This window comes from Solea solea, chromosome 8 (genome assembly GCF_958295425.1).
Source record: "Solea solea chromosome 8, fSolSol10.1, whole genome shotgun sequence".
In the NCBI taxonomy this organism is placed as follows: Eukaryota; Metazoa; Chordata; class Actinopteri; order Pleuronectiformes; family Soleidae; genus Solea; species Solea solea.
In genome coordinates this window covers 21,226,865-21,238,656 of record NC_081141.1, presented here as the reverse complement: position 1 = coordinate 21,238,656, position 11,792 = coordinate 21,226,865, and the positions used below count along the sequence as shown (strand labels likewise).

General features: G+C 39.9%; 1 protein-coding gene across 1 annotated transcript in view; it reads left to right on the top strand.

Moving 5' to 3' along the window:
- The first annotated feature begins 179 nt into the window (after positions 1-179).
- The window catches only part of ssh1a (slingshot protein phosphatase 1a), a 22,650-nt gene continuing 11,037 nt past the window's right edge, over positions 180-11,792 (top strand). Inside the window, 5 exon segments of the mRNA XM_058635900.1 lie at positions 180-405; positions 3,108-3,145; positions 10,017-10,035; positions 10,037-10,118; positions 10,224-10,240. Of these exon segments, the coding sequence (XP_058491883.1) occupies positions 325-405; positions 3,108-3,145; positions 10,017-10,035; positions 10,037-10,118; positions 10,224-10,240 (237 nt within the window). The 5' untranslated portion in view covers positions 180-324.

Sequence of the window (11,792 nt, the reverse complement as noted above, 5' to 3'; positions counted from 1 at the left end):
CTTGGTCATACTCCAACCTGTTTGTAGCTCAAATACAGACAATTTAATGTAAAGTGAAACTTTTTTTTTTTTAACACTTGTTGCATTCATACTGTGAATCACTATAGTATGTTGGTTAGGATAACTGTGAGAGGAAATAATAATATTGGTTGAAGGGGTTTCCCTTTCTCTCGCCACCTCCCCTCCCTTCCTCGTTGCCTCTCTCCCTCCCAATGCATCGTTAGCCCGGTACAGCTAGCAGCAGCAGCTAGCAGCAGCAGCTCACCAGGCCATATCGGCCGGCCGGTGCATCATCATCATCATCATCATACTCAGCTTCCAGCCATGGCGTTGGTGACTCTGCAGCGGTCTCCGACCCCGAGCGCCGCTTCCACCGGGAGCACAGCAACCACGGCCGCGGGGGAGGTCAGTTTTGTCCTGGTTGGAGTGAACCAGTGCTGCGGTGCAGTGAGGTGGTGGTGGCGGTGGTGGTGGTGTTGAGGGGGGGACGTTGCTGGAGAAAGGCCCGCTGATTGAAGCTACATTAGCACCGTTAGTTAACATGTTATGCTAGGCTGTTAGCTGACGGTGGCTAGCAAGCGTCTACGTGACTGATAGATTTATGTGTCCATCACATGCTAGCACTTTTGACGGAGACATTTTTTTGTAATAATATAGTTTTATATTAAAAATGACCACTTTTGTCGAGTGCTATTTTTTTTATAAGCGGTAGCTAACGTTAGCTGTTTATGATGTGGCTTACATTGAACATTAAATGATCACAGTGTTTGGCTCAGATTTAGCTCCGCAGTACAACAAATCATTGCTAAATAAACTCACTGTTTTTTATGTATGTACTGTTCTGTTATATGGTTAATGATATATGTTTTAATTTGAATGGACTGAACTATATTAGAAAGACACCCCCTCTTCTGCCACCACCTCTGCATCATTATAATTCATCATAATCTCTCCGGAATAAACCACTTTTCTGTTTATCTTGTATGTGCAGTCACTGAGGTCATGCTTTATGGCAATAACACTGGCACACAGTGTGCAGTATGCTTTAAAATATGTTGTAATGTTCTTTTATGATGCTGATGCTCTTGATATACTGTTATTAATTATGTTAATTTAATATTTATGGTAAATGCAGGTACAGTGTGTGAATAAGTGTGTGTGCATAGTGTTTTTGAGACGTGTTGCACAATTCACAGCACATCATAAAATTTGGTGCAATATCGTAAAGTTTTCTCTTCCTCTCTTTCTCTCTGCAGACAATAAATCAGAAACAGTTAATTACACTGAATATATTTTTTTTATTGTTAGTTTTCTAGTTGATCATTCCAGTAAATATAGGTGGCAAATATGAGATTTACTGACTGGGACACAAAAAAGACAGGATACACTTTAAAGGCTGTTAATACTTCTCTGTAGTAACTAAAGAGACACATTGAGCTTTTTTTATGTATTCAATAATTCACTTATTTATTAAATGTCACAGGGTACAAAAAATGTCATTATTCATATGTCACATGCAGCTACATTTACTCAAATATAACTTCCTTCCTGCTTTTTTTTACACCTTTAAGTATACCAGTTGCCAGATGGGGGCGCTAACCACAAGCTAGAAACAGTAAAGTATCTTGTTCTGCTGTGTAACCACATCAGAGAAACCAGGGTTGACATCCACCATTGCATGTATTTACAACCATAAGTGTATGAGCTCCAGCTGTTTTCAGGCAAAACAAACTATGCTACAGTTAAAGGTCACTACAACATAGTTGCTTATTGCAAAGACAATGCTTCTTCTTCTTATCCTTAGTATTATTATTATTATTGTTGTTAATATTATGTTAAATTTTATTTGTATTTTTTGCTGTCTGATTGGTTTTGCCACTGTCCTTAAGTGTCCTAGTGCGGGTGGTGTAGTCCAGCAGCGTTATAGTGAGGTGTAATGGATAAAGCTGGCAAGAAGCTACTGCAGCTATGATGTCATGTACTGAGGGGTGGGTGTGGTGAAGGAATACTACTGTAGGAAGAGGGAGAGGAGAGTAGTTGTTAACAGGGATTTATCACATGCAAACACAAGGTAGTACATTTTTTAAGATTTCACCTAATACATTAAATGCATTATTGCACCCTCCCTTGAAGTTAAAAGTTGTGTTATGTTCTTTGTAGAAATGGTACCCTCCACCGTTTTGTTGTTTCAGCTGTACAAATCATCCCTGACAGTGGAAAAAACCATGTCAACATGCCCTTAAATTTTTCTGTCAGTTGTTTCAATGAACAATGTCATTTAACTTTCCCTTCCCTAACTTTGGGTTTTTAAATTAACCTTTTCAGTTTATTTATTTTTATTTCAAAGGCAAAACAGAGTTTTGGTTCCTTATTTATTAAACCTGCTCGTAAACATTAATACATAAGCCCATACACATGAATCCCATGTCAAGTATTAAGTATTTAGGAACATTTCCAGCACTTTGTAGTTAAACACAGATTTGGATTTCCTTATAAATGGGTCACAGGGGGCTTAATTTTTAGAAAAACCTAATCATGTATAAATGGATGGGGGTCTCCATAAGTATCAAGCACGATTGATATCAGTTGTATTTTGTTGCAAAAACAGTCAGACCTTTACATTAATCCTACCATACTTGCATTTTGCTTTGCAGTCTTGCCATCACCCCCTCCAAACACTATTGTGGTTATTTTCTTGCCATGTAATTGATCACAGACTGCATTAACATATATGGAGTTAAGCATGTCTATGCTTTCATCTAAAGTTGTTGAAATTTCTCACACAGCTTACAAGCTTCTCTTGCTGCTTTGACTGATATTTAGTGGAATGTATCTGCCTTAAAAAAAAAAGTACATTGCCAACATTAAGATTAAGTGTCTTAATCGTAATTGTGCATTGAAAGAATTATAATATTTACATTTGATTCTTAAACATTAACACGGTGTGGTGTCTCCTTTTTATGGAGTATCTAGTCAATTTCATTTATCAAAGTTTAAAACATAGACAGGTTCCCACAGAGTATGATGACAGGCTGAGAATACTTGTTGATACTGCAATAAAATGGATGCAGTGTGGTCTAATATTTTCCCTGTTATTTATATTGCAGGATTTTGGGAGTGAAGATGAACGGCGAACAAATCAGAGGTACGTTTATTTTAAGTTTAATCCCTCAGTTGCATGGTGCAAGATAAATCAGGTTTGATTTTATACACAGGTGTTCACTGAGTGGTTCCATCTGTCTTTGAGTCATTAACTGAAATCTGGATTCGGGGCAAACTGGCTGGCTTTAACGACTGAGTGTCAGTGTAAGAAAACACCTGTCTGTCTGTCTTGTTGGCAGACTCATCAATTCCTAATAAACAACTGTAGGAAAGCACTGTATTTCCAGTAGTCTCTTATGTTACACATGTTACATGTTCTATGTTTTAATGAGAAGTGTAATAAAAAAGTGTATGTTTTTTGAAACAGTGGAAGGACAAACCAGACTATGTTGGGATGCAACAGTCTTGGCAAAGGGGAAACACAGGGCAGGTGTTTCAGTATTTTTGAAGGAACACTTATTGATAACTTTGCTTTTCAGCTGTGAATCACTTGAGTCACTTTTACTTTGCTTTTTTATTAAATGCTTTAATGTTCTTGTATTGTATGGATGGGCAGAAAGCTAGATACTTGATTGTTTGAGTCATGTACAGCAATTATTTGCTGATTAAATTGGAGTCCTCTTTCAGACATACATTCACTAAGAAAAAAAAAAAAAATACTTATAATAATAAATGAAAAAACAAACAACAAACTCCATTGCATGAGAGCTAGTGAGAGTAATGCAAGGTTCACATCGTGTTGAGCTAAGAAGAGCAACTAATGTGATGCATTTAATGACCCCAGTAAATTTCATCACTTCTGCAAACATGCTGCAGTTCACTAACTAAATGCTTGCTGCTGCTGCCACCTTGTTTTAATCACTTCAATTATTGATAAAATGGTCCCCAGTCCTTCACAGGGACATTCAACCAACAACACTGAATTAGAATGTCCAATTTTCCTAATCCCCAAATCTGCATATTTGGACTGTGGGCGGAAATGGGGAACCGACAGAAACGCGCACACACCGGGAGAACATGCAAACTCCGTGCAGAAAGGCCCTTGTTATGACTGGGTCGTGAACCCGGGGTAAAGGCAAGAGTATTAACCACTACTCCAAATGATAGAATATTCATGCTCGTCCTTAGTTTAAACCTTATAAAGACAGTTTTGTGTTAAAAGCTGCAGCAAATGTACCATGAAAGTACCTGTGGCAGGTATTATGACAGGAAGAACTAAAAATGTGACTTTGTACCTTTATTAAGAAACTGTGTGTGTGTGTGTGTGCGCATCTGAGATCTATGCACTATAAAGCAAGTCCTGTCTTGCATTAGATAGTTCCCATTTTTCAGGGGCTGGTAATCCAAGTTATGTCATCAAATTGCTTGTTAATTCATGTTGTTTAATATTATGGCACATTAAGTCATCTTTTATTTGACAGATGATGTTTCTTTTTTTAATGAGGTTATAATGATGTAGTACACCTGATAGATGGTTACATCTGTTTACAGATAGCTACATAAATGCCAATTGAAAGTATTGGCTGTTCCAGACCGACCTTGATAACGATGACAAGCCCGGAGGGTTGAGTGTAGGCAGTATAAACATCGTGCAGTGGTTGATGGCTTAAAACCAAGAGTGATTTCATCTTGTGAAATTGCACACATTGGGAGAAATGTGTGTGAATGTTGCACGTAGATGCAGTGTTTGGAATGAGGAGGCAGGATTCAGTACTGGGGTAAGATCAGTTCTTTTGAACTCACATTTAAAGATTGGAAGTAATATAAATGCTGGATTTGAATTTTAAATTTGCTTGGATTGCTCTGTCCACACGTTTTTCTTCCCTCAGTCACATGATGATGTTGTGTTTGTCCTGCTCAGGCTGTCCATGTCTCCACTGACAACTGAGGATATTTGTTCCTCCCTGTACTGCCCCCCGCTCTCGCTCTACCTCTTTTCAGTGGTGTAACTGAGAAAATGCCAACATTGTGCAACTGGCAGCCCCAAGAAGAGACTTTTTACCTTGTGACTTGTTAAACACTCGACAAGCGGAAAATTGTGAAAAGCAGAGGGGACTGTGCAGTTTTGTCGCCGTTTTCTCGTTAGCTGTGCTCGATTACATGTTTCTGTTCAGGTAGTTGTAGGTGGTGTGGCAGATCAGATAACAATCCTTCCTCAATGCATCGCGGGTGTATTTACACCTGTACTTACATGTGGTCAGGCACTATCCAATTGCAGGTGTGAAGGGGGCCTTTTGTAGTGAGTCCCTCTTGGTATAATGGAGTGCACCTCACTCAAAAACTGGTGCAACTCATAATTCAGTTGTGGTTTAGAGAACATCTGGTCCTGTTTGGCCCCAACCATCTTCCATCTGGCTACTGTTACAGCAGCAAACTTTACTTTAACATGGTGTCATGCCATCTTTTCTGCCTCACTCATTATCTACTACTTTATCCTCCACATGAGGGTCGCAGGAGGGCTGGAGCCAATCCCAACTGACGTGGGGCGAAAGGTGGGGTCACAAGTGTGACCTTATGTCCCATTATAAAACAATAACCAGGATATACAAGTCAAAATATACTGCAATATTATTTTAAGTCCATAACACCTGAGCTTTCCAAGTTTCTACCTGGAACAGAAAGGATATCAGTCAGCATGTGGAGCGCAGTATCTGCTCGTGACCAGGTGTTGCAGACGCCTCAGAGCCCAGAGCCATCGGTCATGTCTGTCAGCAAATCCACCCAGATTAACAGTGTCATGCTATTTTTTTGTGGACTTGTGGTGGGTTTCATTGCTTAGTGAGAGAGTGAGAAAGGAAATCATTGTTTGCCCTGTACCCAAACATACCAACGTGTAGGGCTGCAGGCTCAATTTCTTCTGCTGTTTTTGAATGGATTTAGTATCGTTGTATTTTTCCATGGTTCATTTTTGCTGTTACTATCAGACCTGACTGAGGGAGTATTTGTTTGTATACACCAGCAGCACATGGGTAGTTGGGGACAGGGAGTGTTTATCCCATCAAACTGCTGAACAACTGGGTTTTTTAAAGCAGAACATTTCTTTTCTGTGTGTTTTCAGTCATCCTCTGACCTGTTTGCTCCTGTTTGCAGCACTGGAATGTCACCTGTTGACCTGAGATCAAAACACTGCCACACTGAGGAACACAGCTCACTGCAATTTTAAATGATACGTTATCCCTAACATGGTATTGCACTCTCTAATAATTACATTGTTATTTCTTTGAGGTCCTTGTTTGAGAGTGACAGCCAGTGCCGGCCACTCGGAGGAGAAAGACAGGGAGACAAGATAATCCCTCTCTTATAAGCCTGGCTATAATGAGATTCGGCAGATTTGGGAGATGGCCAGTTCTCACTGCCCTTTCCACCCATGCTTGGCCCAAGTATTAAGCTCCCTGGAGGCACTACCTTGGATTTGGATGCTGTTGACCCCTATGGTGGCATGCACATGGAGACACCCCCTTAGAAGAGTTTGTGCCAAAAATGTCTCTTCCAACCTCTCTTTTTTTTTTTTGTTTCTTCCTCCAATCGTGCAACGGGTGTTGCTTTTCCCCAGGAAGACAGAGAAAGTGGCACTCTCTGTTTAAGAAAGATGGTTTCTATATAAAGACGAAACCTGTTGTTCACTTTGATATGAGTCACACCACCTGATGAGTGAGGAAAGTGAATGAATCACTGAGTAAATACAGACAGACATGAAATCTTCAATTTGAGATTGGCTTGATTTTTGTGTTAAATATATATAATATATTCTGGATTCTTTGTTCAGAAATTAAAACAAGTTAACTTTGGATGATGGACAAAACTAGAACTTTGAGCACATCATCATTCTCAGGTGTGGAAAATATTGAAAGGGCTGCAACTGACAATTATTTTCATAATCGATAAATCTGTCGGTTTATTTTCTCGATTAATTGAGTACTTTTTTTGGTCTGTAAAATGTCAGGAAACACTGATTAGTGTTTAGCAAACTGGGACATTACATGTAGTACAATGTAATTTCAGCCCTGCGTCGCACAGACAGAGCAGAGTAAGGGACAAGGAGAGACAAGCACAGTTGTGTTTGCCTGAAGCAGCGGGTGGAGGCTGCACTACGTCCCTTCAGGCAGGAGTCTGACTCTGACTCGCACTCAGAGACGCTCAGATGAAGGAGGAGGGGGAGGTGGCAGAGGGAGTGGCATCTGAACAGACGGTTCTTCTTCACTGAGCAGCACAGATGAGTACAGTCTGTCACTCAAAAGTGGCAGGCCAACGCCTGAAGCTGCTCCACTTCTTAAACATTCTGGTCCTGTCTGGAGGAGGATGAAGAGGTGGTAGCTCATACCCGTGAAGCCAAGGCTTTGTTCCAGTCTGCAGGATGCATCTGGTTGTAGAACCCGTCAAAGAGGCCGTGATGAAGATGTTACCTTATTTTGTGGAAAACGCTGTGCTGACGCAGAGTCAGATAAACCGCATGTGAGTCTAAGATCATCTTTTAAAAGTGGAGCTACTTTAAACTGTGATGAATTTTGAGCTCACGGTTCATCTCGTTCTTAGCTAAATGGTTATTTGCTATTTTATTTTATTTAGCAAGATTGTGAATGTTGCCAGGGTGATTTTGCAGCAGTTACCATAATGTCACTTTATGCTCTCTGACCTGACCAATTACTGAAATTATACAGGTGATTTGAGGACAATCAGAGCTAGTTACCATTCACACATACAGCTGACACTCAGCAGTTCACACATGATGGTGTTAGTGATATTTCTGTGAACTGATGTGTTGGCATTCCTTGTCTCTCTGTAAAGGATGCCTCTGACTATCTGGCAGGCTTTTCTGTCATACTGACTGTTTGTTTTTTGATACTAGATATATTGTTAGGCCTAGTGTTTGTGGAGAAACTGATAGTAGGACAGATTAATTGGTATGTCTGAGTCAGGTCTGTGAAGCTGTGTGACCGCCCTTGATATACAGATAAGGACAAGTTTACACACTCTAAGTTTTCAAAAGTGTCCCATTACATAGTTTTTTTTTTCTAGGAAGCTATCAGGTATCAAAGAGCTTAAAGTTGGGTTGCTAGTTCAAATGGGGAATTGGAGCAGCAGGGATTTGCAGTAGTTGCTCTTGGCATTATCACTCTTTCTTGTGTCGTACATCCACCATTCGCTGATAGCCTCGTAAATCTCAAACAGAGTATGTACTGGAACAAAAATCCACCAAAGTGAGACAGAAGCTCTTGTTGAGAAGTGTCCACCCCCATGCTGCTTAGTCACTGAGGAACTTTGTTTCTGCAGCGCTGGGGGTGGAGAGAATTTTTTGTGAGGTGCACAAACAACGTCCATTGTTCCCATAAAAACATCTCTACGGCCCAGTTCTGCTTTTTGTGTGTAGGTTTTCAAAATGTGATCAGCTAGAGGGTATTGAGTGAAGCAGTTTCAGAGCCGGGTATGAACTATTAGTCTTTGATGTAATTTAAATCAGTGGTTCTCAAACTTTTCTCAAGCTGTCGGAGTAACACCATTATCAACAACGTTAAAATACAGTGGTGTAAATAGGTCGAGCAAAGTCAGCTACGCACTTTTCACAGGAGGCAGATTTATTCCCAATAAGATAGTTTGCTCTCTCTCATCATCCTCCTCTTCCTCACATATACTTCACACACTGGTATAGTCACATTAGATTAAGATGGAGTGACAGATAAGGTGACTCTGATTATAATTATTTAATTCATTATTTTATTGATTAGTTATTTAATATTCTATGCCCAAATTCCTCAGCTCCACTCTGATCACGTCAGGGCTGCAACTGACAATTATTTTCATACTCGTTAGTTATCCCTAGTTATCACTTGTCTTAAGTACCAATTTCACCTTTTCCCGTTATCTGTGCATATCTATCATGATTTTAAGATGAGAGGAGAAGAATTTATTGCTCCCACTATAGGGACATTATTTGCAAAGTAAATGCACTGCACTGCCTGGGAATGGAATCCCTGTGTGACGTGTGTCTTTTATATGATTCTTTATATGACTTTATAGTGCGTTGATTTCTTCATTTAGATATCTATCTTTTGCATCTGTTCAACCATTTTTGTTGCTGTCACTTTCTGTGCTTTTTAATAACGATGTCCTGATTCGCTTGACTGCACACACACAGTACATTGTACATGTGTCCCGCCCCACTGTCAGGTAGATTTATGAACGCGTTCGCATGGTCTTCCAGTGAAATCATTGAATGTAGCCTGGAGGAAACACCTCACCTCCTTCTCCTTGCTTATGTCATCTGTTGTTGGCTGCAAACCGTAACCTGAAGTCGTTGGGACTTTTTGCAGGCAGGTGTGAACCCTGTGAACTGATAATTGCTGCTGTTTGGTCACAGTGAAAGTAGAGCATCACAAACAAACCACAGCCGTTTGGTCAATTATTTAGGTATGTGTTTCATTACAGCGAGTCAGTTCTGAGTGCAAGCCATACAATGGAAACAAAGACAGATAAGCATTTGGGATCAGAGCTTGATTCATGGTTGCTGCAGACCTCAGGTCTGCCTCTGTAATGTTGTGCCTGGACATTTCCACTCAGCTGTTCATCAGCTGTAGACAACCTTGATTACCCCTGCCAAGGAGTTCATGTTTCTTGGACACGTTTGTCTGTTTGAGAGCAGCATAACTCAAAAATATTGGACAGAATTGAATGGTGATGACTCAAGGAAGAAATGATTGAACTTTGATGGTGATCCAGATTTGGACTTGCTGGTGCTTTCTTTAGTTTATGCTCATCTAATCATCAACTGCTCCCAAAACTGAAATGTCCTGTGGAATATTACTTTGTCTTGTTGTCTGTCATGTGAACAAGCTGGGACTAATCCGCTTAATTGTGCTGTTTGAATTGCGTCAGTGTTTCTGTAATCGTAACTCCTCTCTGTTCTGTATGTTTTGCAGCCTGAGTGAGAGCTTCTTCAATGGTGAAGGGTGCTGCTCTTTTCCTGCAGCAGGGAAGCAGTCACCAAGGCCAGAAAGCACATCCCCACCACAAACATGCAGGTGAGAAAGAAAACACAGCCTGCTGCGATCCACACATCCTTTACCCTAAAATACCCCAAACATCATCTTGTGTCATTTCTGGCCCAGTTTTATGCGTCGCTGTAGCTCGCACTGCGGCAGATGTGTGTAGCTGAGGTGAGGAGGGTGAAGGCTGCCTTGATGATAAGCATGTTCTAGACATATAGCTAAGGCAGATTAGTGCTTAAATCCAACACATGGTACAACTGTGGGCAGAACTTCTGTTGACAATTAAATAATGGCTTTACTGACTGCATTGCCGTGTGTTCTCTTTTTTCTAACTGTAATAACATTAGTCATGGAAGGTGAAGTAAAACAAACTTCACCTTCCATGTAATAAATAATGTATGAATTATGAACTAATGAATGAATATTACCAGCAAATGATTTGACTTTATTTTACAGATGAAGTGTCTGATGAATTTAATGGGAAAAAAAGGTTGTTAGATCACCATGATTTGCTTTATTGCCTTTAACGGCAGCTGTTTCAAAATGTCAAAGTTAAAAGAGACTATTCATTTGCTTTAAAGACATGAGACTGACCTGACTGGCCACCTGCATGATGTGAATTCAGCACCAGCCAGTAAACCCAACATGCTGCCAAGTCATTTGGCAAGTCATGGCTGTGGTTGGCAGCTTAGGTGATTTAACTAGCCACTTTGTCAGGTAACCCATATTTGCTGCTCCGGCTTTTCTTTGTCAAAAACATTTGACTGGAGAAATAGTTGTGTCATTTCCAGGTTACTGTGGCTTTTAGGGGGGGCGAAGAAATAGTCAGGGAGGTGCATTTTGTGTTTGATAAAGGACCCAGTGCAATACTACAAGTGATTTTAAGAACACTTCTCACGGTAATCATCCAAGTTTAGCAAGTTTAAAAATGTGTGCAGACCTTAGACAGTTTATGAAAATTGAATATAGCCTCCTGGTTTGGAGATGTAAACCATTGCGGAAGTGTCTAAAAACCTGTATTCTCTTGACTGACCATAGTAAGTTTATAACGGATAGCAAAAAATAAGTTAATATTTATGTTTCTGTGTGTGACTTCACATGTTAACTCAGGTCACAAACATTATTATAATGTCAAGTGGTTGTCACAGAACCATTCTTTTTTGATTAAAGTTGGAAAGCTTAGCAAGACATTCATACGGATTTGTCTCCATTTTCATTCTTCTTTCATCCTTAATAAGCTTGACATAAAATTCATGTTTTCCTTTGGTGGTTTAGGTTTCTGAATCCTGGTTTTTCAATCTGACCCATAATGATACCAAGTAATGAGTGGCACATTGCTTTAAAAGTGTATAACTTTTAAATATAAACAAATGTATGTTACTTCCTGCCTTTCATTGCTGTTGGCCCATCCTCTATTTCTTCTTCTGTTGGCCCTATTTTATTATCCAACTCCTCTCACATGTCTTGGCAAAGGAAGCACTGACAAATATAAAATGGACCAAGACAAGTTCCTCAATTGAATGCTCTACTTAACACTAGTGAGCAGTGCAGCTGAATTGTACCTGTAATAGACGACAAAAATGCCTTTGATTCATTAAGATAGTTTTGTCTTGAGCATAGAGCTGCAGCGATTATTCGATTACTAAATTAATAGTCAAATATTTTCAGTTCGATATCATAATTTCCAGGTTTGATAAACACAAATCA